This window comes from Hyposmocoma kahamanoa, unplaced genomic scaffold (genome assembly GCF_003589595.1).
Source record: "Hyposmocoma kahamanoa isolate Upper Pololo Valley unplaced genomic scaffold, ASM358959v1 93, whole genome shotgun sequence".
Classification (NCBI taxonomy): Eukaryota; Metazoa; Arthropoda; class Insecta; order Lepidoptera; family Cosmopterigidae; genus Hyposmocoma; species Hyposmocoma kahamanoa.
In genome coordinates, this window is record NW_020654810.1 from 19,320,883 (window position 1) to 19,345,528 (window position 24,646).

Below are 24,646 nucleotides of genomic sequence, written 5' to 3' on the forward strand. Positions count from 1 at the left end.
CACTCGCACTCGCACTCGCACTCGCACTCGCACTCGCACTCGCACTCAGACTCACACTCGCACTCACACTCACACTCACACTCACACTCGCACTCACTCACACACACTCACACACACTCACACACACATTCTCTCTCTCTCTCACACACACACACACACACACACACACACACACACACACACACAAACACACACACACACACATCAACACATTAAAATTAATTTAAGTATATTTATTTGTAATCAAAGTATAAGGAGGTTTATAAATTTTAATGTAAACACCTATTTTTAAAACCCCTTGAACCTACTTACCTTAACTGTGTGCCATATTGAACATAATATAGTAGGTATCTGCGATACACGTTTATACGTAGTGCAAGGACCGCGAGAAATCATTAGTAGATAAGAGTTATGTGACATAGTTAATATGGTATAAATGCAAATTAATGTAATCCTATTTGGTCAATAAAGCTTATAAAGCTTATTAAAGCTTATTATTAAGTTACATTTCTCTCGGACACCAGTTTATTACTGCAATTAAAACTTTTCTTTAACTGTGAAATAACGTCAATATTTGAATTGAACCTAGATTAAAATTTTCTCAATTCATTTCACAAAGGTTATTACTATGCCTGAATATGAGAGTCAGGAGCACAATGGAATATTATATAAACACATTTTGTGTTCAGTCAGTCTTTTTTATGTGCCAAGTGATGGGACGAACAAGTCGTCCGCCTGGTGGTAAGCGACACTTCCGTCCATAGAGCTTCAAATCGCAAAGATACGAATGACACTGGCACTACGCCCTTCATCCTGAGACGTAAAGTTGACAAGTCCCATATGCCTGTAATTTCACCAGCCCTTCAAAACCGGAACGCAAACCCTTAAATGCATATTGTATAAAAAAATGATACGTTGATATTTTCGAACGATAAATCCATGTCAAAGGTTTTTTAACAAATAGGCTGTACAAAAAAAATACAGGCATCCTGATTGGTTTGCTATATTTTGTTCACGGCTGTCAAAACTTTTCACTAACCGTTGTTCGAGGTACCGGCAAAAAATTCAATCTTTATCCAAAGTATTTTATGTGATCTTGTGACAAATTTAGCGCTAAAAAATATAAAATGTCAAGGTGAGTGTTTGAATTTATAGTACATTTATGTAATTTAATCGGATGAGAAGCTTTCTTAACAAAAAATGGCTTTTCAAGTTTGTATCAAAAATGATACACCATGCAATTAAGCATCAAAAAAATATGTATAATTGCTTGGGCTTCGTGTGGTTTTATTGCTATTGCACAATTGTTTACAGCACTGGAAGAAAGAAATTGAAGGACGTTCAAATAGAATGCATGCTTATGCGGTTAGAGGCTGGCGAAGTTTCTGAAGATGAAGCAGAATCTGATGGAGACGACTTAGATTACTACCCAAGTCGCGAAATTTTACAAGCAGCACTTGAAGATCTAGAAGATGAAGAAGGTAATGGAACTGAGGATCAAGGACAAAATGTTACAGAGCCTGAAAATATTGAAGAGTGTTCGGACCCTCCATTGGTACATGATTTTGAAGAGAACTCCGAGCAATATTCAACTTCTCAGCATATTCCATTTGAACAAATAGATACACGAAGATTGATTTGGAAAAAACGCGCGTTGGAGTATAAAGAAGATTCTATTACGTTTTTGGGTAGTGCCGATTATAGTCCTGAACTTTTAAGATTAGAAACTACATTGCAATTCTTCTCGCATTACTTTACAGTCGAGTTATTGGAGAAAATAGTTGAGGAAACAAATACGTATTCGGTGCAGTCCAGTCCTGATCGCCCTGATCTCATTAGTCTTGCAGAATTGAGAAAATATCTAGGAATACTAATATTCATGTCGGTCTATCACTTCCCAAGTGCCAGATCATATTGGAGCACTAAATTCGGATTTAGACCAATAATAGAAGCAATGCCTGTAAACAAATTCGAAAAAATAAGACGGATATTGCATTTCAACGATAATACTTTACACAAGCCAGTTAGTCATCCTAACCACGACAAATTGCACAAATTAAGGCCTGTCATAGACTATTTAGCAATGAAGTTTTCAAGTGTACCAATGGAGCAGCGCCTATCTGTAGATGAGCAAATGTGTGCGACAAAAATAAGCCACTTCATGAAACAGTACTTACCCAACAAGCCGCACAAGTGGGGGTTCAAGCTTTTTGCATTGTGTTCTCTGGCTGGATATTGCTATAATTTTATAATATACTCGGGGTCAGACAAAGAGCCAATGCTGAACAATGAACCTGACATAGGAGTGACTGGTAACACAGTCAAAAAGCTAACTAGAAGCGTGTCACGAATGATGAATCACATAATATATTTCGATAATTATTACACATCGTTACCTCTTATGCATTATATGGTGAAAGAAGGCATATGGTGCTTGGGCACCGTGCAACTGAACCGCCTTGGAAAGTCCTGTAAATTGCCAAAAAAAAATGAAGTAATGGCAAAATCTGTACCCCGAGGATCTTACGAAGAAAACTCGGCAAGTGTCGATGGTGTGGATTTTTCTGCCGTTATTTGGAAAGACAACAAGCAAGTCACGTTACTTTCCACTTATGTTGGTGCTGAACCTGTAGGTTCTATAGAAAGATACGATAAAAAGGAAAAGAAAAAGGTGGCCATTAAATGCCCTAAAGTTATAAAAGAGTACAACGCACATATGGGCGGCGTTGACCTTATGGACTCGTTCCTGGGCAGATATCGCATAAAAGTAAAGTCACGTAAATGGTACATGCGAATTTTTTATCATTTGCTTGATCTTTCAGTGATTAATTCGTGGATATTATATAAGAAAGTATCTGCTGAAAAGAACACAAACCCTAAGGAGATTCTAAATCTGGCAGAGTATAGAGCTGAATTAGCAGACGCCCTTTGTAAATATGGTGAACATATCGTACTATCTCGAGGTCGCCCAAGCAGAAGTTTATCGGACGAACCACCAGCAAAACGGAAAAATATCCAGCAAGTGATGCCCTCGAGAGATGTTCGGTATGACGGCGTGGATCATTTGCAAGTGAGACAACAGAATCGCATGAGATGCATGATGCCAGGCTGCAAACTGCTGAGCAGCATTATGTGTTTAAAATGTAAGGTGTATTTATGCTCTAACAAAAAAAGCACAGATTGTTTTAATGATTTTCATGTTTAATTTAGTAAATGGTACTATTGCAATTGTTTTACTGTCTTTGTCTTACGTCGTAACGTAATTTAAAAGGAGATAACTGCTAAATGGTAAATTAGTATATATGATAGAACTAATAGGAAAGAATTATAGGATTTTGCATGATGTATCAAAAATGAGACAAAGTTTTTTTTTTAAGTAAAGTAATTAATAATTAAATAGGATTTTTTAAATTATTTTTCCCGGTATCTAGACATAATTTTACACCACATATATTTTATTCAATAAAATTACAGAGTTCATGCATTTAAGGGTTAATGCTAACATTACTGTTTGGCGGCAGAAATAGGTAAGGTGGCAGCTTTCATATGGAGATCTACTGCTACTATGTAGTTATTAGGCAGATTACACGTCTTATCGAACACCTACTCATGTGGCGTGTATTTAGTCTCCATAAGCACTGTGTTGTTGTGTGCGAAGCACCGGTAACCAGTTACTCCATGAGTTAGGACCATTTTCACAATATATTCCTAAATACGCATCTAATGTCTTGTGTATATTTTTCATTGCTCCAATTGACTCATCATGGTAAGCGATTAATGCCTGTTTAATTTTAAGAAGTTCACATACATGTGTCATGGTGTTTGAAATAAACTCCGTCTCACGGTCGGTCGCAATTTCACGTGGGATTCCATACCGCGATATAAAGTTATTTATACATAATTTGACGTGATTGCAATTTCCATGGGTTGTTTTGTTTTAGTGCCATATTTTTGTTTCTGGCACTGTTCACATTTTGATACAAACTGGTTAATGTTCCTATCCATATTATGCCAATAACAATTGTTTTATATATTAGGCCATTCGCCAGATGCCCACGTGACCACTAGTGGGCAATAGGTGAACGTTATTACGTATGACTCGCTTGTCATTTTCGTTATTTATTCTTTGCACACTTTTGAGTATATGTCCGGACAATTGTGTGCTTGCCTTTATTTTATTAACTATCCCTGCAATAAACTCTTCATTATTTTCATCTTTTATAAATCACACTTCTTCTATGGTTAATTTTCTACGTAAATGAGATAAATCTCTCACCAATACGTCTCGCGTGATTGATGATCGAGACAATCTATTGAGGAAAATACTTAATTTGTTTGGCACGTAGACAAAATAATACGTTTTTTCTGTTATTAATCCATCTCTTTCAAATTTATTTAACTTATTTTTAAGCGACTCCAAAAAAAGGAAGGGTTTATACGTTCGGCTATATCTATGTTTGCCGATTTCTCCGTCAATTGTGAATTGATTTTGAAAATTCTTTTTTTGTTTGAAACTATATAGTTCGAGGTGATTCCATGGAAATCGAGCGAAATTCTCAAATTTCATAGGCATGTACAGTGTATTCACCTATCACCTAGTAGGGAGGATGTGCTGAAATGGTGGGCAGATCATTTTAACAATCTGCTTAACGTGAATTGAACCGCGGACTTACCGCACATCAGCTTAATACCTCAGCTGCCCATAGTTATTAAGCTGGACGAGCCTTTGTCTCGTGACGAAGTAGTTTTTGCCATTAAGCAACAGAAAAATAAGCGCGCGGTCGGTATTGACTTAGTGCCTGGAGAATTGCTTAGATACGGAGGTGAGGAGTTGCACTCGTCTGTATGGGCACTTTTTGTTCGTATGTGGGAGGAAGAACGTGTCCCGAATAGTTTTAAATTATCTCGCATTAGGGCCCCATACAAAAACAGAGGTGACCGTGCAGACTGTGGCTCTTACCGCTCCGAACAGTACCGGGAAAAGTCTTTGCCAAAGTACTTTTAAACCGCCTCAAGGAGCTCTCAGAAGAGATTCTGCCAGAAACACAGTTTGGTTCCGACTTGAGCGGGGTACCTGTGAGGCAATATTCTCATTGCGTCAACTACAGGAAAAAAGCAGAGAACAGAGTCAAAAATTGTACCTCTGCTTCGTTGACCTTGAAAAGGCGTTTGACATTGTCCCTCGCGAAGCTCTATGGTTGGTGCTAGGAAAAGTAGGATGTACGGAGTAATTTTTGCGCATTTTGAGACTTTTGCATGACGAAATGCAGTACTGCGTCGCTGTGGATGGTGACGAATCAGGCTTTTTTCCCGTTACCTGCGGAGTGAAGCAAGGGTGCGTCCACACTTTTCGCACTGTACTTTGCAGTTGCTGTTCGTGAGGTCTTGCAGGGTTCGCCAAAACAATAGAACAATATAATTATTATTACTGTTAAGTAATATATGGTTCTAAACCACAAAGTGTACTATCGTCTAATGTTTAATACGACTTAACTAAATTATATACTACTTACCTGTCTACATTTGCCAAAAATGGAAAAATAAACAAACTTGAAAATAAAAATCAACCAACTTCAAAAGCCACAAAAGTGACTGCACTAAAAACGAAAAATAACAAAATACAGATTTAATCCAAACGACAACAATGAACATAATACTTTTTATTTATTTTTGTCTTATTGCGTTTTGTACACAGTATTGTAATTACTTATTAATCAATCTATTTACATTTATGGTTTATTTATACAATTACAGCGTGACCACTCTTATCCAAACCTATTATCTATAATTTTAATGAAATACTATTGGAGTGCGCTACCCACTGATCGCTTTGAAGTTTTGCTTCACTCCTAAAAAAATATTGATACTTAAATATCTACAATATCTAATTAGTTATTATTGGAGTCGATGCCAGCCGAGGAAAAAAAAAATATTTTTAATGGATTCTAATGCTATACGGTAAGTTTGTAAAATTGCCATGTCTGGCACCGACTCCATAAATAACTAAATAGATAGAGATTTTGAAGTTGGTTGATCTTTTTAAAGTTCGTTTATATTTAATTTGTAAGACGAGTTGCCGTCGGCGGCGCCTGGCGAATCAGCGGGAAGTGGCGCGAAGGCAGACGCAGTGTGACGTCTTAAGTCGACGAAACACTGTAGCCTTTAGGCGCGGTCTCTGGAATTCTCCAGTATTCGCGGGAATGCTCGAGCGTTCCAGCGATCACGTGTGCCTTCTCGCGCAGAGAAATTGATGCTTCCAGTCCATGCCGTTCCGCTCCAGTGTAAATTGAGTGCTTTCAAGAAAATAGTAAGACTTGGGGCCCTATATTTTGACTCGTATCTAGTTTGCACTTTACACAATTGAAATAAAATTCATTATGATATAGTTATAAAAATTCGCTACCATTCAGTGCAACAGCAATGAATATTGAGCCTTAAACTTAAACCTGAAGGATCAAATGAAAAACGCATGAATCGCATATTAAGGAACTTTATTTGACCAATAACAGACAAATATTTTCGTAATTCAGGTTCCTTTAACAGTTTCTTAGATGAAATAGTGCATAATATACCTCACGTGATATGAACTCGATAATATTATATTTTTATTATAATTATAACTTTCAAAACGTGTAACCATGATGAAATTTAGAAGATATGAAATCCACAATTGTAAATCCGGCAAATACAGTTATTTATAATGTATGACATTTTAATATAGAAATATTAGTTATCAGAAAAGATTGTATATATTAAATTTTTGTAACACGAATAATAGAAAATATGACTATATTTCTTAAGACTAATTAGAAGATCACAAATTCAACACACACCTATAGACTTACTTCCAAGGACAGACCAATCGAAATACCACAGAATAAACGTTGTTATTATAGGATTGAAAAGTTAGTACAATTCATTTTCATATCGTAAACTTTAAGCCTTTTTGTTTAATAATATTAATCGCTATATTGCATAGAGAATAAGGTCCATTGTCTATCGAAACGACTTGGATAATATATGCGTTTTTACAGTAGTTCGTTGCTTCAAGATCTCCACGTCTCGTCGGCGCTTAGTCAAAATTAGGAAGTAACTTTGGTTACTGTAACACTGGTATTCTTTGCTGCTTTTTGATAGAAAATAGGCCTTATACCTTGAAATATAAACATTTATAAAACTTCATACAACATAGATAACTTACTGATAAATAAAAATTTTGGAAATTAAACTTGTCGTTGTAATTACCAATATAAAGTAATTAAATAAAAATAAATGCATTTAATCCTAATTTTACCGATTCATAACAATTATGGAATGTAAATACCTTTATAATTGGACAATATTTTATAAACATGAAGACTTATACTATAGTTTAAAACTATTAAATTGAATAAAATTACGTCTATTACCAAGAGTATGCAATGGTAAATTTTGATAAATTTGAATTATCATATGCTTTAGGAATTCTCAAAGTTCTTCCTTATCGGATGCATTTGTATTTGTGCGCTATAAATATATAATCACCCTGCTTCAATTTGCATAGTTCAAATTAGCAGCCTCTAAAAGAAATCACAAAAATAATACAAAATGCTTTATGTAGTAACTGTGTTTAAGTTGCTAGTTTCCAATAATATGTACAAATCGAAGACCCATAACATTGCACAACCTCCGTATATGCCATTCTGAGGCATTTTCACACTCCATCAAAGCTAAAGCGAACATTTTTCAAACTATTAATTGACTTTGCATAAATCAAACTAGATTTTAATCTTAGCGTCCAACTCAAATACCTTAACGTAAAGTTTCATAGGATTTGGTTTACCTTTGCAGTATTCAGAAGCAAATGGCGCGAATAGGTTTGAGCACTGCCAAGAGCAAGCGGTTATTTTACAATGAATAATGTTTTTATATTCTAAGCTTTTCGATAAGAATATTCCTGGAATCTGCGTTTTAGACATTTTGAAATTCATGGATTACGCCCGACCCAAATCCGTCATTGTATGAGAGATACGCCAACTACATATTGTTATTATGATACGTTATGGTTGGAACCTTTTGTGCCCGTGGACCACCTGACTGGTTCACTTCGGTAGAATCAACATAATATTATTATTTGGCAAAGGCGATACGATGGTATAGTATACAAACTCTACATTTTCCATTGAAAACAACAAATAACTTCAACCACGTTTACACAGCAACATTGAACAATCACAGTTTGTATGCTTTAATGTGAGGCCAAGCGTACGAACGCCATTAAACTGTTGTGAAATTTGTAATCAATTTGTGTTGGTAGACATTGTGTTTGTGGTTGGACTCAGCGTAGAATTTGTGATTATTGTTGGTCGGTTAAGTGAGCGAGTCGGGACGGAAGCGCGAAGACCGACGTCATGGTTGCAAAGCGACACGATTTCTCCGAGCAGACTCTCGCGACGCGTTGTGCACCTCGGCTGTACGTAAAGTGATGCCAAAGATGTCCTCGTGGTAACGATTCTCCTCCTTTTAAACAAAACTCGTCATTCATATGACAGAAAAGAAGAATATCATTGAACAATCTACATAGCATGTTCTTTGACATCAAGAAAATCAACCATTTGAGACGGCAAAAGTTTGAATAGAAGAAGAATATTGTAAGACTTACGAGTACAAAGCAAAAATTTCGCCGAAAATTCAAAGCAATGTTCTATGACAATTAACATCTTCAGATAGATAGATAAAGCAAAGCTTTTAAAAATAAGATGTCATAACTAGCTTGCGATACTTACTTTCAGCATGAACATGAAGTTTTGCACTTTCTCGTCTGTCATGTTTCCATGTTTCTTTATGATCCCCTTTAGCTTTTGATGGACATCTTCTGCCATTTTGCAATCACCACAAACGTAGAAATGGGCTCCTCTATTTACAAGTAAATCATGTATCTCTGCTCCTTCTTTTTCCGCTAGTTCTTGGACGTACATCTGCAATAATTATAATAAAGTTAATTTGTTAAAATTCGACAGTATTAGACAATTATCCTAAGAAGGTATGTCTTCAACGAAGTTACCTTTGGAATATTCTTCTCTCTCGACAATGCAAGGAAAACTTTTGATAGTACTCCATCTTTGAGAGCTTGTTCCTTTTCTTCTCGATACAAGTCCATAGTTTTAGTACGGCATCCAAAAAACAGCCAAACAGGTCCAGCAGCTGAATGGGTTCGAGATTTCAGTAGAGCTCTGCGGTGATGCCAGAAACCACGGAATGGTGCAATGCCAGTACCTGGTCCAATCAGTATTAAAGGCACCGACAAGTCTTGCGGAAGATGGAAGTTTGGTGCACTATAACGATCACGAAAAGTAATTAATCACATATATATGTATATAAAGCAGAAGATAAAAAATTATGAAAGTAAAAACCTACCTCCTTATGAACAAGTAAACTTCGTCTCCAGGTTTACGGTCCATCAGATAATTAGAGCACACACCGTAGTGAACAGGACCTTCGCCATCTGTTTGAACATGACGTCATTATATTATCATCAGCTGTAACCACACAATAACCTAATTAACCTCTATTACACGCATAAATGAAAACTGCCGCATTACGGCCGCTAATGTTAGAATCTCACCTATCAGATAATTGTTTTCTGGCGAATGTTGATGTTAAAACAGAAATAGATCGTTTACAACCAGTTTTACGTGGAATTCGTTATTTCAACACAAATCACGTGTAACGTTACATGAGGTATAAAAGGTTGCATAATGATTATTTGTCTGTCGGTGATGCTAATGAATTTGTGTGATCTGATGTACACTGACCTTGAGTTCTGTACGTGACAACGGCTACAGTGAGATGCAATCTTTTCGGATGAGCAATAGGTGATGAAGAGATGGAATAGAATCTTGGTTGTAGCGGTGAGAGCAACGCTGCCAGTAGAGACGCACATGGTCTGGCTGAGGGGAATTGATCCAGGACTTCAGGTAACGTTGGAAAGTGGAAGTGACGCCAGTCTTCGTACGCTCCTGGGTCCTACAAAACAAGTTTTCAAGTTATCACCTACTCTTATCAAATTTATTAGGTAATAAAACATCGCAAAACTCACCGTAGCTAACAAATGTAATTGCCTTTGCTCGTCCTCGTCCTCACAAGTCTTTGCAAGGTACTGGAGTAAAATTGTTGTTGGTGGTGTTGTGATGTCCAACAATCGTGTGAATAGATCTCGAACGCTTACTACTGGCAATCTTTCGTGTGGTTCCCACGACTTCACTGGACCTAATCAGATCAATCAATCAAAAACACATTGTAAAATATAGAAATACAAAATATACAACTCATATTTATTATTTATGTTTATTCTTACCACTGGATGTATGAGTTTCTTTCATCAGCTGAAGTTGCAATGGTTCATCATAATCCTCAACATCTTTTACTCGAGCTAGCAAACTATCTACCAACTCTTTGCGATTGCAAGCAATGATTCCAACGTGATCACCCGGATCATACTTAATTTCCTCCTGAAAATTTGTGTTCGTACTCAAGTTTGCTAAATAGTATTATAATTAGTTATATGTGTAGTTATACGTCCCTTTTGTTATAAAAATGTGTTGTCTTGAGTGGTTTAATATAAAAATAATTATGGTGTTAGTTTTAGTGGATAATAATAATAATAACGCACACACTCAACATAGCCCCGCACTAGGGAAACCCTGTGTCGCGGGTGCCATGGACACACACATAGACAACCACAAATTACACCCAAACTCACGAGAGAAATAATTGTAGGCCATACAACTATTTCTCCCGGCCCGGGAATCGAACCTGGGACCTCTGCGTGGCAGTCCGGCATGGTATCCGTTCGGCTACGGAGGCAGTTAAGTTAAGTTGGATCTTATGTAAATAAGTTGTCATGGAAGTGAATAAAGTTTTTATCTGTCTATCATCTAGCTATCTAGTTGTAAATAGACATAGATTAAAAAAGAAAACAGTCCAATACTTGCCTTTGGATCCATGTCAATAAAAATCGTGGATCTTTCAGCAGAAGCATCACCAAGATCCTTATTTGCCTTGACAATGCAAGTTACTAAGTGTTTGTTCAAGGCAGATTGCAAAGCTTCTCGTAGACTTAGAGGACAAACTTCAGGATGAGCAAATCTTACAGTTTCCTCGCTGAGGGCGACTGTGCCCAAGGCTCTTTTAGCTTCTTGTAGTGTTTCATCATCGTCAAGGCAGAAAGTCTCGCAGGCAACCTAACCAAGGCAAAAGTATATATAAGTTCAGTGCTTTAAAATATGGAGATAACATATTAGTTTTCTATCAACACAGAACATTTCAGACATTTCGACCCTTATTCTATATAAACTTTTAGGCACACAGGCAATATTTTTTTAAATGCAGATATTTAATTACGTATACATTTGTGGCTTAAGGATTTTAAGAGCACTTACATTGAAAACGCTAGAAGCCCATTTGCGGAAAGCCTGGTCTTGACCGCACATTTCATCTCCCGTCGCTAGATCGTGAATACGTTCGCCGCCAAGATCTCCCAGCAGTTTGTCAACATATTTGCCAAAGTTGCAAAAATTGGGATAAGCGCTTGAACCGAGCGCAAACACCGCGAAGCGAACGTTGCTCAATGGACCGAAACTATCGATTGATGTAGCGTCAGTCGTACTTCCTACAACATTAATAAGTATACATTACTATTTGTTTTATTAAAAACATTTTTCTGTAATATTACAAGCGCATAAAACCTCATTAACTCGAGAATTTTAAATTAATTCATAAATGTAGATAGCAACTTCTTTAACGACTAAGGTAGTCCATCGACTAAGGTATACCATCACAACTTTATTTTAAACTAAAGCACGTAAAACTACAGAACACAAACCTTTTAGCGACTCTAATCTGCTAAGATTTTTGGTATTCCCCACTGCGTATCTTTGCAACTCCATTTGACTATTTGCCTTTATAAATGTCTTTGGAATCATCATTTGGTTATTACTGAAATAGAAGTTGAGTAATTTTAGATTGCATTGGAAATGTAAAAGAAACAAAGTCATAAATGGAATGTACTTTTAATGTACAAGTAACATAATCACTTTATTATTATTGACGATGACAAACCTGAAATTAAATAGTTTACCTTATAGGATCTTCACCAACTTGATCAGCATACAAAATCTCGCATAGATGTTCCCCAAATGCCTAAAACATTTGAACTTTATACACTGGCTCGATTTTTTTTAATTTTTAACTTCGTATTAAGCATTCTACATGCCACTTACACACTAGGCTACACAAAAATTCTCCTTATACTGTAATATCGCACACTACTTTTATACATACACATCGCCATGTCATTAAATTTAAGTTTTTTTTTAATGTTTACTTGTAAAATTGAATTAATTGCAATACTAAAACGACTTTCCTTGTTCGAGTGGTCTAGCAACCTTTCAAACCTACCACGAGCGTCAGTCATCCACTTACGTAATCGATATCCCAAAATTGTAATATATCCCATAGACTATGGACCATACTTATTAAGAAGAAATGAGCCGATCAGAAAAAGCTTTACGTCCATATATCATCGTCATCCACAGCCCGACTTCACACACTACTGGGTATACGCCTATCGTAGTTTATGCCATCCACCACAATTCTGAGCTAGTCTCACCTATCTACCGCCGACAAATCTCGCTACACTATATGTCATAAGTCAAAACAGTTAGAAAATCTCCTAAAGGTCTAAAATAACGGCGCAATCTAGAAACAAACACAAACATGGCTCATTGCATGCGAACAACATAGTCACACTGCTTCAATACCAAATTTTAGTTAATTTAGTGGAATAGTTTTCAGACTAGTGTTTTTAGTGACTAAAGTAGAACATTTTCAAAAACTACATAAAAAATCATTACTTCTATAATATTAATCTTCTCGGAACTAATAATGTTTATCGCTTCCGCTCATATCGCTGACTCAAAGCGAACAACGTCTTGTTCGCTTTTATATATATTATATGTTTTACAAGACCATAAAGCTTTTTCTGATCGACTTAATACAATTCCATTTCGGTGAATGCAGTGATTCCCTTAACTAGTCATTAAACCGATTTTAAGTAAACCTTTACAAGATTTTTAAATATTTCATAAATATCTACTTACAACGCCGTTCTCCGGAGGGTCCCCATTTCCAAAAGTGGAAGTCACAACCAATAAAAGAGCCTCGTGTTCAATGGAAGTGATATCATAATCCGCCATACAATGAACCTTAAAAAGGAATACTTCTTATTTTCCTCCGCCGTGGCATTTCCTTTGGCAAAATACTCACGAATGGTATAATTTCAGCTTTAAATTTGTACAGTCGGTGCCCTCACTTATGTACCTGTCCACTACTTGTATAGCACTTAGTACAAATAGTGGATACTTAAGTGAGGGCACCGACTGTACGTATTAAATACCTGAGCATTGAATGCGTGTCCGAAAATAACTCCCAGTTCCTTTGCAAACTGTTCGGATTTGCCAGTCTCGGTGGCGTACAAAACGGTCGCCTTAATCCTTTTGGATAGAGCTCTCCCGAATAATTTTGATGTGAATTTAACAGCGCGCGCGATTTGCTTGAAATGAAACTTTCTATTGATAGGCCGTTTGCCAGTGATTGGTTTCGATTTCTGCCACTGATGCGTTTTCCAAGCTGGTTCCTAATAATTTGAAATAGCAAATTTATTATTATCATTGATGCAAAGATTGAATAATACAAAGAAAAATTCCTTAGCTCTGACTGGACTCGAACCAAGTCTGTTGCCATACCGTGGCCACATCTCTTAATCATCTGAACTGCAGACCGGATCAACAGAATTTTACGAAAGTATCTATGTGTTTGTTACAGATTTTTGTATTGCATTAAACCTCTAGATCGGTGCCGAGCCACCGGGGCAGTTTGTACGAAAAAGTCTTTACTGGAGCGGAACCACCGACGGCTGGGCTCACCACGATGATTGTAAACCGGTTTTTCATAATAATGAACGTAGACTCTTCATTTGTTTAAACAGCTATTGACCGTAAAGAAGTATAAGAAATATTTTATTCATTACAAAACCAAAAATCATTCGTTTCTATAACAGAAACGTTGTTTGAATCTATACTAAATCTTTGTGTGTGAGTTGTATGGTGCGGTATAAAAACTTTATTTTGTATTAAAAGTTTTATTTTTGCAAAGCACAATACCAGATTTCCATTAAATTGTAATAAATAGACTTTGTTTAGCGCTTTCTATTAAATTTTAATGAAAATAGGAGTACATTCCTTGAACAAATATGCTTCTAAAAATCATGATTTTTGACTTTAGCTTTTCTACATTACAATTTCTTATAGGTAAATTATTTAGAAACTCAGTACCGTTTACAGAACTAGGATAAATAGACTAGTTATTTTTTAATGAGCATTTATCTGAAGGGCCACCTAAATCTAGGTAGGCGCGGGATGTGAAATAAGATTTGCTAAAACTGACAATTAACATGCGGTAGTTCAAAGGGTTATACGGCTTATTCCATCAGCGCCACTTGAGAGAAACTTATGAAATTTCTTCATTCAGCCCTAGTTGACGATAGATGTCGCTGTATCAATTTATTTATTAAAACATAAAATTCAAAGTTATTCAAAAACTATTCAACATTAAAAATTTGCTTTTCCTTATCTGAATAAATAAAATAACTTACCTGGTATTCGTAAGAGGGTCGTAAGTAATATAGGGCCATTTCCTGGTGAAAGACAGGCGTGATGGATGAAGACATAGGCGGGATGATCCATATCCAATCTGCCGGGCACCCAGACCTAACAATCAAATGCCGCAAAGCGTACCGTTACATGACTACATATTTTAAACATAACCGTGTGATTATTAGGTAATGTGTGTTATTTTGTGGGTTACATAAGCATAGGTAGGCAACCGACCCGCTGGATTATTTCAAAATGGCTAAGAAAAATTGGATGAGGAAGGCACAAGACCGGAAGAAATGGCGTACATTATGGAACAGTCCTATACCAAGTATTGAGCGGATAACTGTTGAAAAAAAGAAACTGTCATAAGTAAATTTACTATAGAACTACACACATAAGTAATTTCGTACCCTATAATAAAGCCACTTGTGATCACTTGGCAAAAGTGCTTTTATCACATGAAAATCATAAAAAATAACACGAAACAAGTTATGTTTATGTGAAATTTTGTACGTAGAATATTTAAACCTCTCTCCTGAAAAGTTGTCATTTTGCACATCGCACCCCTCATGGAAGAATGGCATAAGTGGAGTTACATCAAAAACGTTTGTTGCTCCATTAGATACAGAAAAATATTATAACCCACATCCTCTCCAATAATTGTAACTCTATCTACAATATTAGTCGATATAGTCGATATAGTAACTCCACTTATGCCATTCTTCTATGAGGGGAGATGTGGTTTATCACACCGAGGTTGTGATTTAGTTTGAAAATTATTCCGACAAAAAGTTGTGTTCCGAGATTATTCGTTCGTTCGCATATTTAAATGGTATGACATTCCAAAAATACGAATTTTTGTTTTGCACTTAAATTACATCAGAAAAATTTAAAAAATCGAACACATGCTGTGAGTGCTAGATGTTATTTATTAGCAGATATTTAACTTAACTTCAAGCATCGAGTATATAACCAGAAATAGAGACGAAATAAGGGCCATATATTCCTGGTAACACATTAGCGATACAGCTCTTGTAAATATCAACCCTCGTTTGCACTGAAATATAGGCAGGCCAACTACTGACCCGTGTGTAAGTCTCCGTATATTCCAAAAAATATTCTGTATTTATTGCAATAAAGATAATATCTCTAACAATGCCGTGCTCTTCTATTCGGTGGTGTGGGAAAAACAGCAAAACTTCTAAGTACAAAACAAACGGAATCACATTTCATCGGTAATTAAATATTAAATATGTAATTTTCGTCCATTATAGCAAAGCTCAAGTTAACTGGTCTGTTTGAAGTGAAACAGTTGACGACACCCGTCAATTGTTTCGAACTCCAAGCCAATCGGTTGTCACAGTAATGATAAGGCAGAATAGTTTTCAAACAAATTAAATGACATTTCGTCTCTATTTCTGGTTGTATACTCGATGACTTCAAGTAACACATAAAGAGTAGACAATACCTCCCTCTGAAATTCCGGAAAGATTAAAAATAAGGGGCAAAAATTAAAACAGTTACACGCAGGTAATTCAAAGTAGTTATATTTTTACTTACAAGTCATACAGATATGACAATATTACATTTATTGAATGTAGAATGATTCTTTGTAACATCAAAACAAAGTCAATTTATATTTACAAACAGGATGTCTGTTTTGACGTTAAAGTTGTTATGTGACACGAATTTATTTTAATGTTTGCAGAAATGGGTTACAAAGCACGATTAAAAAGGTTAAAATCTGTGAGGGCCAAGCCATTTAACATCTGCGAAGGGTCCTTAATGAAGTTTCACACACCCAAACAATCACACGATGGCCATGCTTTGTTTACACGACTACACATGTAGTTTTATTTTGACAGCTGCTGTACTATGTCAAGGTTCTTCAACGATGGAATTATGATCTTAATAAAAGCTTTAAAACCTAGAACTTGTAATTTACTAGCTACGGTATAGATCGTAGTAAACATTGCAATGATGGGAACATAGGTTCCCATCATTGCAATGTTTACTTTTCTAAAATTCGGGTGCGCTAAAGTACAACAGCTGATCACGTGTGTCTAAATCGATTCCTTATGCAAATGTCCAGTAATCCATAATTCCACGTGGTTTGTGCTTGTTCCATTTTCCCACCAGATTTAAAAACCATCAGATTCGTCTTGATACGTATCCTTGGTATATAATTACAGCCACATGTGATGATATGTCAAAAGTGCTTTTTAACGGTTTTTTATGTTTAGGGAACCGATTTTGATTTTGTTGGAAAACGGGTACCTCAGTATTGGTCCTATTTAAATTTGAAGAAAATATTCCACCTTTAAGAATGGCAAACTAGGTGATGAATCCGGTCTCGCGCCCTTTCCCGTTATCGATGACAATAAAACTTGGCAAATAGATGATATGTAATTCCACGAAGTTTTCAGGTTGGTTTTTTTTTTGTACAAAAGTTATGATTCACACATGAAAGTCATAAAAATAATACGAACTAGATGAAACAAATTTTGTCCATGTGAATTATTGGTTTTACGATAGATACCATGTAAGAAACAAGTTGCGCGCCTGGTGACAAGGACACGCCTATCCATAACAATTGCAGTGATGTTTAGAACTTTAAATCGCAAAGATCTGATGGGCACTGCCACTGCGCCCGTCACCCTGAGACACAAGGTGACAAGTCCTCTTTGCCGGTAATATCACCAGCACCCAAAACCTTCAAAACCAGAATGCAGTAATGCTCACATTACTGCTTGGCGGTAGAAATAGGTAACGTGACAATACTTCCCCGGACGAAGCATAAAACGGTCATTCTCGGACTAGTGTTCACTACCTAATTTCCGTGGCAATTTTTATTATTTAAGTATTCGATTTTTATATCAAGAAATGTTATTAAATAATTACACGTTAACTTTACTTACTTATACTTGAATATTTAAATAATAAAAATTGTCACGGGAATTAGGTAGTGAATACTAATCTGAGAGTGACCGAAAATAGTTATCGATGCGTAGAATTTTCAACCCTCTATTCGGAAAAGGTATAATTGTGCAGAAGTGGCCTTATTACACTAACGGTGCGAATTATATATTACATGTGTCACTGGTTTTACATTTTCTATTGAAAACTCAAGTAACATTAACATGACATGATTATTTTACGACGCGTCTAAACTTTGACGACGTGAATTCCATGCTAGATTAAAGTAGGGTGGCAACGCATATTTGCGTGCACTATTTCGACTTACCGCAATCTATTTTCATTGTCTAGATGTTTGATGAAACTTTCAGAAGCTGTGTGGTGATCGACAATAGTTGCGTTATGCTGTTGGAAGCTGTGAAGAACTGCAACGTTTACTTCCACAAGAGCTTTGTCTTTCCACAAATTCACAGGAGTTCGTGTATCTAAGCCCATTTTCTGCGCCACTTTCTGTTGAGAAACGTTTTAGAATAATTTTATTAACATATTTAGAACCAGCATAAGTTTTCTATTACATTCTCAAGTTGTACCAAGTATGATATTTTTAAACAAGTTACAATGGATTAAAGGAGCCTCCCCACACTCATTCCTTTCCTGTGCGTCTGGCGCACCCTCGGCAACAATCGACGAGTACCTTATCGTTAGCTCCAATGAACACTATGCTAACATAATTTTTGGACCTGTTCTGTTTTTCTTATTTTTTCTTTTTTTCACAAAATTCGTGTTTTTGTTTTTTTTCCAATTTTGTTTCTCTTCTTTTTTTTTCACAAAATTCAGGAACCATAATATTAGTAATGTAAGAAGTAGTAATGTAATGTAAGAAAGATTTGGGGCTGTCCATATGCTATTGAGGGAAAAATAAACTGAATTTCTACCCATTAAAACATTTGCAAAGTTTTAAGCATATGCACTGTAAGCCTAACCTCCATATCGTTTTCAGTTTTTTTTTCTTTTAATATTACTTTACAAAAATTAAGTGTTACCTCAAGCATGTTCAAACGGTTAGTATCACAGAAATTTCTGCAGCCGATTTCAGTGCTCATGTACCACCCGTTGAAAGCATTTGCTGTAAACTCAATCCCGCCACAATCGAAACGCATACTGGACACCGCGGGCAATGCATACCAGCGGAGTTTCAGCTCTTCAAACCATTCGTACCTGAAATACAAAGTCTAAATACTTTCCAATGCTTTAACCGCTCCGTGTCATTGATGTAAATATTGTTTTACAAGATATATCATTAATGTATACTATAGAGTTCTTAAGTCTTCGCAATCGTTACACATGGGAAATAAAACTATTTTTTTTTATCTAAATCGCGTATATTTGTTTAACTATAACCAAACCATATTTTTCATTATAGTTACAAAAGCTATTAATTAAATATCTTATTATAATTTTTTTAAAGAAAACGTAATTTAGATCCGAAAAAATAGTTTCATTTCCTATATTAAACTGCTTTAAACAATAGATATTTTGCGTATCCCTAATGCCATAACAGTTAATTATAAGAATATCACGATATTTTACACCATCTTAACGCCTGTTAACATTATCAACAGCGATACATTATTGAATGGGACCAGATTTATGGGCAATAAAGGCAGATTGGAGATCACTGGACCACAATTTTACGATAAGCAATCTGCTCTGTATGGGCGCGAGTGTGCGTCTATTGGGGCTTTTACCTCAGGGCACAATATGCATTCTTAGCCCTTTTATGTTGGCGTAAATCTGTGATGGAAAGCGATATACGGCGACGTGTTGCACGTAAGTAGCCATGTAACACATAGTCTGATATCATAAATCGTGGGCTTTCCACAGCGACTTTGCGTTTTGTTTCTCCTGAATACACTTTGAAAGTTTTATAGCCCATATCAAAGGAAAGTGTTTTCGATTCCTTTGTTTTCGATAGCGCATATTTTACACTGAATCTAACTTGTAAATATTTCGTTTACCTAAGTCAGGCGGGTCTTGAAACAAAGACGAAACATCTATGAAAGGTATAAGACTATGTATTTTTTTATAAGTTGTTTAAAAATCAGTAAGCTTAAGTGGCATTTGGCCGAACGTGTCTGCAAGAGGGTTATGGCCAATGGAGCAGACTTGTTCTAGAGTGGTGACCACGTCGAGGCAGACTACCTCAGTAAGGGGGAGGCTTAAGGCACTCCCTCACCGGGTACATTTTTTTTTTAATTCTATACTGTACTGTGATGTAACAATTCAAGATTCGATTTTAAGCATTACGTTACATTACTGCCTCACTGACTGACGAACATTTGCCTGTAGTCGAATGACTTGTTGTAACAGTGTCAGATAAAACGGTCATGGCGCTGAGTCCGGTAATATTAATTCGATTATGTTGTTTACGTAAAAATAGCAAAACAAACGATATTATATTAAACGAGTATGAACTGTTACATTATAAACGAATGCTCCCGGCGAGGGAACGCCCTTATGTCCAGCAGTCGTTGCCTGCATATGTATGACAATTTGTTTTCGATTTTGGCGAAAGTATAGACACCCTCAGCACTTGATGGAAGTACAGGGGGTAATAGAAATGTCTCATTTATTTATGTTTCCGATACATCTCCGCAAATCTCATTTAGATCCACAAAACATCAATAAGACAGCCCAGATTAGTTTATCGGGAGATACAACTACTTACGTGGGATGAGTCATGGGTACCTCCATTACGAGTTCCCTTGGGATTTCAAAGTAGTCCGGATCCTTTCCATTAGCGGAAAGAACGAGTGGTAAGATGTCCCATGCTGTTTTAGGTGGTTTCCAACCTAGCTTTAAGCAGAGCTACAAAAAAGATTCCTAATTAAGATGGTATTACTTTGCAAGAATATGGCTTATAAAAAACTACACAGACAGCCTGTGCCATCATTTTAAACAAAATATAATGAAGCTAGAATAATATATAAAGAAATAATGTGCGTTTATTTACATAATTCACTCATTTTACAACGATATTAGCTAAATTGTGCTGTTAAACTTATTTAGTAAATATAATACTTTTCCGGTAAACCATAGAATACATAATAATGAAAATATATTATAGACATTATAATGTTATGACATAAGGAAAAACTTGTAACCAATGATACTCGTCTAACTTATTTGATGTTGAATTAAACGGCAACAGTATTGCAGTTAAAATTCGGTGATGGATTATCCAATTTTAATATTTCTTGAAAATGCAGATCGATCGATCAAACATTCCAGAGCGGTTATAACGCCAAAGTTATGTATAAAATATATCTCAAGCTAAATTTAAAGTCGTTTCACCTTAAAAATCACGATTACGTGTTAATTTTCTATTTCATACTAAAGTATAATGTTCACGAGACCTGCTATGATGACGAAACTCACGCAATAAAATCATCTTGTGACTAGACGTTTTTTCCAGCATCAAATGCCTCTGTAGTTATGTTAAACAGTTTAAATATAGAGAGGGAACTAACTATACTTTATAATAACTATACTTTCATGTTACTAAAGTTACCAACAATTCACTCCTCTTCTACTCTATTACGACCTCGGTGATCCAACTATGTGCATTGCGGGCGCTGATGAGAAGGTCCCGTGCTCAATTCCCGGTAAGACCAATTTGGGAAATGAAACTTTCTAAATTGGTTCTGGAAGTGCCCCAGAGTGAATTATGTTGTGCTGATACAGCCCGGAGGCACGTGGTGGTGCGTAAATGAGCCCAATACCAATACGCTATTATTTGTAGGAGCGAATACTATCTATACTAATATTAAACAACATCACATACGTTGCTTTGATCCCAAAGAAAGTAACTAAAGCACTTGCATTACGGAAATGAGAAACAACGACGTTACGACAAATACCCAGACGCGAAACAATATTGAAAAGTTACTTTTCTACATTGTGGTGGGCCGCTCAGATATGCCACCATGAAAACCGGTGTGCAAGCCACTAGGCCACGGAGGTTGTTAAATAAAATAATTCTAATTATATCCGGGGGTCTACTGTCTCCGTCAGATATCCATCCGAAACAATGACTGTCAAATAAGACGCGACCAAAATAAAAAAGAATGTCAAGTATGAAGCTGGGGGAACGCGGTCAGCATCTTGGGCACCTTGCCGCGGGGACCCAATTTTATTCATATAATTTAATCCTAGTTTTACTTCCTCGTATTTAAGCTTTTATTGTACCTAACCTGTATATTATGAAAATAAAATAATAATTATTAATAGAAGGATCGAACACTCAGAAAAAATCCTTCGATCCGGCCAGATTCGAACCGATGTCTTCTAGCATAATGTACCAACTAAGCCACGGAATGAACCAGCGGACCTTACGAATTTCTCCATGCGTTTATTGTCGTATCATTTGGTTTTTCAATGACTTTTTGGCCGTAGCGCCATCTATGCGAAATTGAAAGTTTTTCGTCAACCAGTTAGATACCTTTACAGCTACCAGCCCCGACTAGAGATGTCGCTATTCACTGTATTTAAATATTTTATTGAATTGATATTCAATATTTTTTATTAAATGTGAAATTACTCGTGGATTAATTTCACATAAAAAATATTGAATATCAATTCAATAAAATATTTAAATGATATAATAATTAAAAAATTATAAAGCTTCATTTGCATCATGCATCTTTTAATTTGATCGACTATTTACTTATTTCACAGTAATTGTTTCGGACGGAGAACGAGAGCACAGGGCCAGTGCCATTTAATACTGGAAATACAACAAAACCTCCACCAATGGCAACGCAATAAATATTTTATCAATTTATCACAAATACCACAAGCTTTGTCTACCATTTTGTTTCCGCTTCCATTAATGAAAGCTTCGACGATTCCATTAATAACAGCAAGCTTTGAATTAAAATAATTTAAAATGTATCTGCGAATAAAAAGGTTCGATATATTTTACTTGCCTAAAAATTTCGCTATAGGACATTTTACAGTATCTTAATAACCTAAATTTACCATACCTCAGTAAATTCACAGTGCATCGGGTCTCCAAGAACTGTCCCGTCAGGTTGTCGGTAGCCAGCATAACTGATCAGCTGACTATTCCATATTCTGTAGTCGTGGTTGCAGTCTGTGCGTTGGGGGAATACCGTTATCGCTGACCTGATCCAGAAATGGGAATAAAGGGAACCAATAATTACCGTCTTTATAAAGTACACTTAATTCTATATACAGGGTTACTTTTAAAATACTACTCGTATATCTATAATATTACTTACATCATAAACAACAATTTTTGTTCCATGACTTTTCATAGTTCGTCAGATTTTACTTTCGTACAAAAAATAATTATATTTTAATAGACCGCTCTAAACAGTGATAACTCTGTGCAAAACGCAGGAGCGTGGGTGGGGGTAGCGTCGTCGGGGAGGATGCTGCACGTTTGAACTTACTACCTTGCTACCAGATACAATATGGAAACAATGATGCTACCGTAAACATCTAGATCCGAAACAATATGTACAGAAAAGTAAATTTTTTTACATTGACCCGGCTGGGGATCGAACCTGGGACCTCAGACGTGGCAGTGTGCAAGCCACTCAACCAAAGAGGTCGTCTTATTGTTCAATTGTGTGCTTAAATGATGTTAGTAATATGGACCTGCGAGGTTGTTAGTAGTAGTAACATATGGGGTATATGTAAAATACTAACAACCTAGTGACGCAACGAACAGTGATTATTTGTTTTAATATCGTCACATTCGCATGCATCGATGAGATAATAAGTATTTTATTTATAAAGAATTAATTGTACTGCTTAGAAAAAATCACATAAAAAAGTTACGTTTATTTTTTATTGTGTCCTTTGAATTCTATATTTGTTTTTGTATTGTGACTATTATGTTAATTACTTAGTGACTGTTATGTTAATTACTAAGGCTCACATACCCTTTAATTGTGTTTCAAATTATAATTTTTAACACTGATAATTGATGATTAATACGTATTATAAGCTCAACGTAAGTAGTGGTAATTTACGAGGTACAGTCCGAAAAAATATGGTTTAAAGAGTAATTCAATGCCTTATGGACTTCGCATTCGTAGAGAAAGGCGATCGCCCAGTGGGAGAAGGATTATGTTACGCTAGCTTCCAAAGGCCCGTGGTTGCACGGGCTGCGCCACGTGTTCTCGCGCCAACGCGCCGCGCGCCGTGGGAAGAGGGCCGCCCGTGCCGGTGCGGGCTCGTATGTGCTGTGACGCGACACAGCCCGTGAAGTCACGGGGCGTGGGAAGCCACCTTTTGATGACAGATGCCGCTGATGTGAACCCTTTTATTTTTGGCCATGTCACGCATCATGTCATCGACATACGTTATAGTTTCGCTACAATAAGAATCGCGAGTTCTTAGATTTTCGCGATTGTTACACATAGCAAATGAAGCTATTTTTTCAGACATAAATCGCGTGTATTTGTTTTTTCAAACAAATCAACCTTTCCGGCCCTTTACACGTCTCTTGTTCACGGTTAACGATTTAGATCTGAATACAAAGTATATCATATCATTTCCTATCAATAAAAATCTCGTTTTACCAAGGCAATTCTGGTTACTTTTCTGCTAATAATCCTTAAGATAACTTCTGAATTTAGATTAACGGTTCAAATTCCTATTGCGGCATATACCAACGACTCTCATTTCTAAGTTACATTTGTAAATGTGAAGGAAAACATCGTGATAAAATCTGCATCTTGAAGACGGTTTACAACGGAGAAGAAGACGTATTGTTGACATTATGGACAACGTGGCGGGCTACGATCTAAAATCCCTACTTAGAATAGATGGGGGCCTTTCTTAATGTCAAAACCTATTATAAAGTTATACATATAATGGCTTGTTATTGTTAATAAGTACGTAAAGATCACGCGCCACATATATTAACATGTATTGAACTGCACGCATGCAGCACGCGTGGAGCGCGCGCGCAGCGCACATGCAGCGCGTTCGCAACGCATTCG

General features: G+C 36.3%; 2 protein-coding genes across 3 annotated transcripts; one reads left to right on the forward strand and one right to left on the reverse strand.

The window, feature by feature from the left end:
- The first annotated feature begins 1,036 nt into the window (after positions 1–1,036).
- LOC113237099 (piggyBac transposable element-derived protein 4-like) lies at positions 1,037–5,231 on the forward strand. Its single transcript, XM_026473366.1, has 4 exons — positions 1,037–2,777; positions 2,823–3,070; positions 4,697–4,843; positions 5,109–5,231. The coding sequence occupies exons 1-4, from the start codon at positions 1,178–1,180 to the stop codon at positions 5,229–5,231; spliced, it is 2,118 nt and encodes a 705-aa protein (XP_026329151.1). The 5' UTR covers positions 1,037–1,177.
- Positions 5,232–6,633: 1,402 nt separating this feature from the next.
- On the reverse strand, positions 6,634–22,927 carry LOC113237657 (nitric oxide synthase-like protein). Of its 2 annotated transcripts, XR_003311052.1 has the most exons (19): positions 22,655–22,927; positions 20,338–20,477; positions 18,653–18,827; positions 17,938–18,119; positions 14,693–14,807; positions 13,436–13,675; positions 13,140–13,244; positions 12,119–12,180; positions 11,864–11,976; positions 11,421–11,650; positions 10,974–11,222; positions 10,337–10,490; positions 10,079–10,248; positions 9,795–10,005; positions 9,397–9,484; positions 9,044–9,314; positions 8,766–8,957; positions 7,823–8,499; positions 6,634–7,559 (listed from the first exon to the last, which is right to left on the reverse strand). XR_003311052.1 is itself a non-coding variant. In XM_026474269.1 (18 exons), the coding sequence occupies exons 1-18, from the start codon at positions 22,673–22,675 to the stop codon at positions 8,389–8,391; spliced, it is 2,829 nt and encodes a 942-aa protein (XP_026330054.1). In that variant the 5' UTR covers positions 22,676–22,927; the 3' UTR covers positions 6,634–8,388. The 2 variants fall into 2 exon arrangements, 1 of the variants encoding a protein (XP_026330054.1); XM_026474269.1 differs by having other exon boundaries at positions 6,634–8,499.
- Between the last annotated feature and the right edge of the window lie 1,719 nt (positions 22,928–24,646).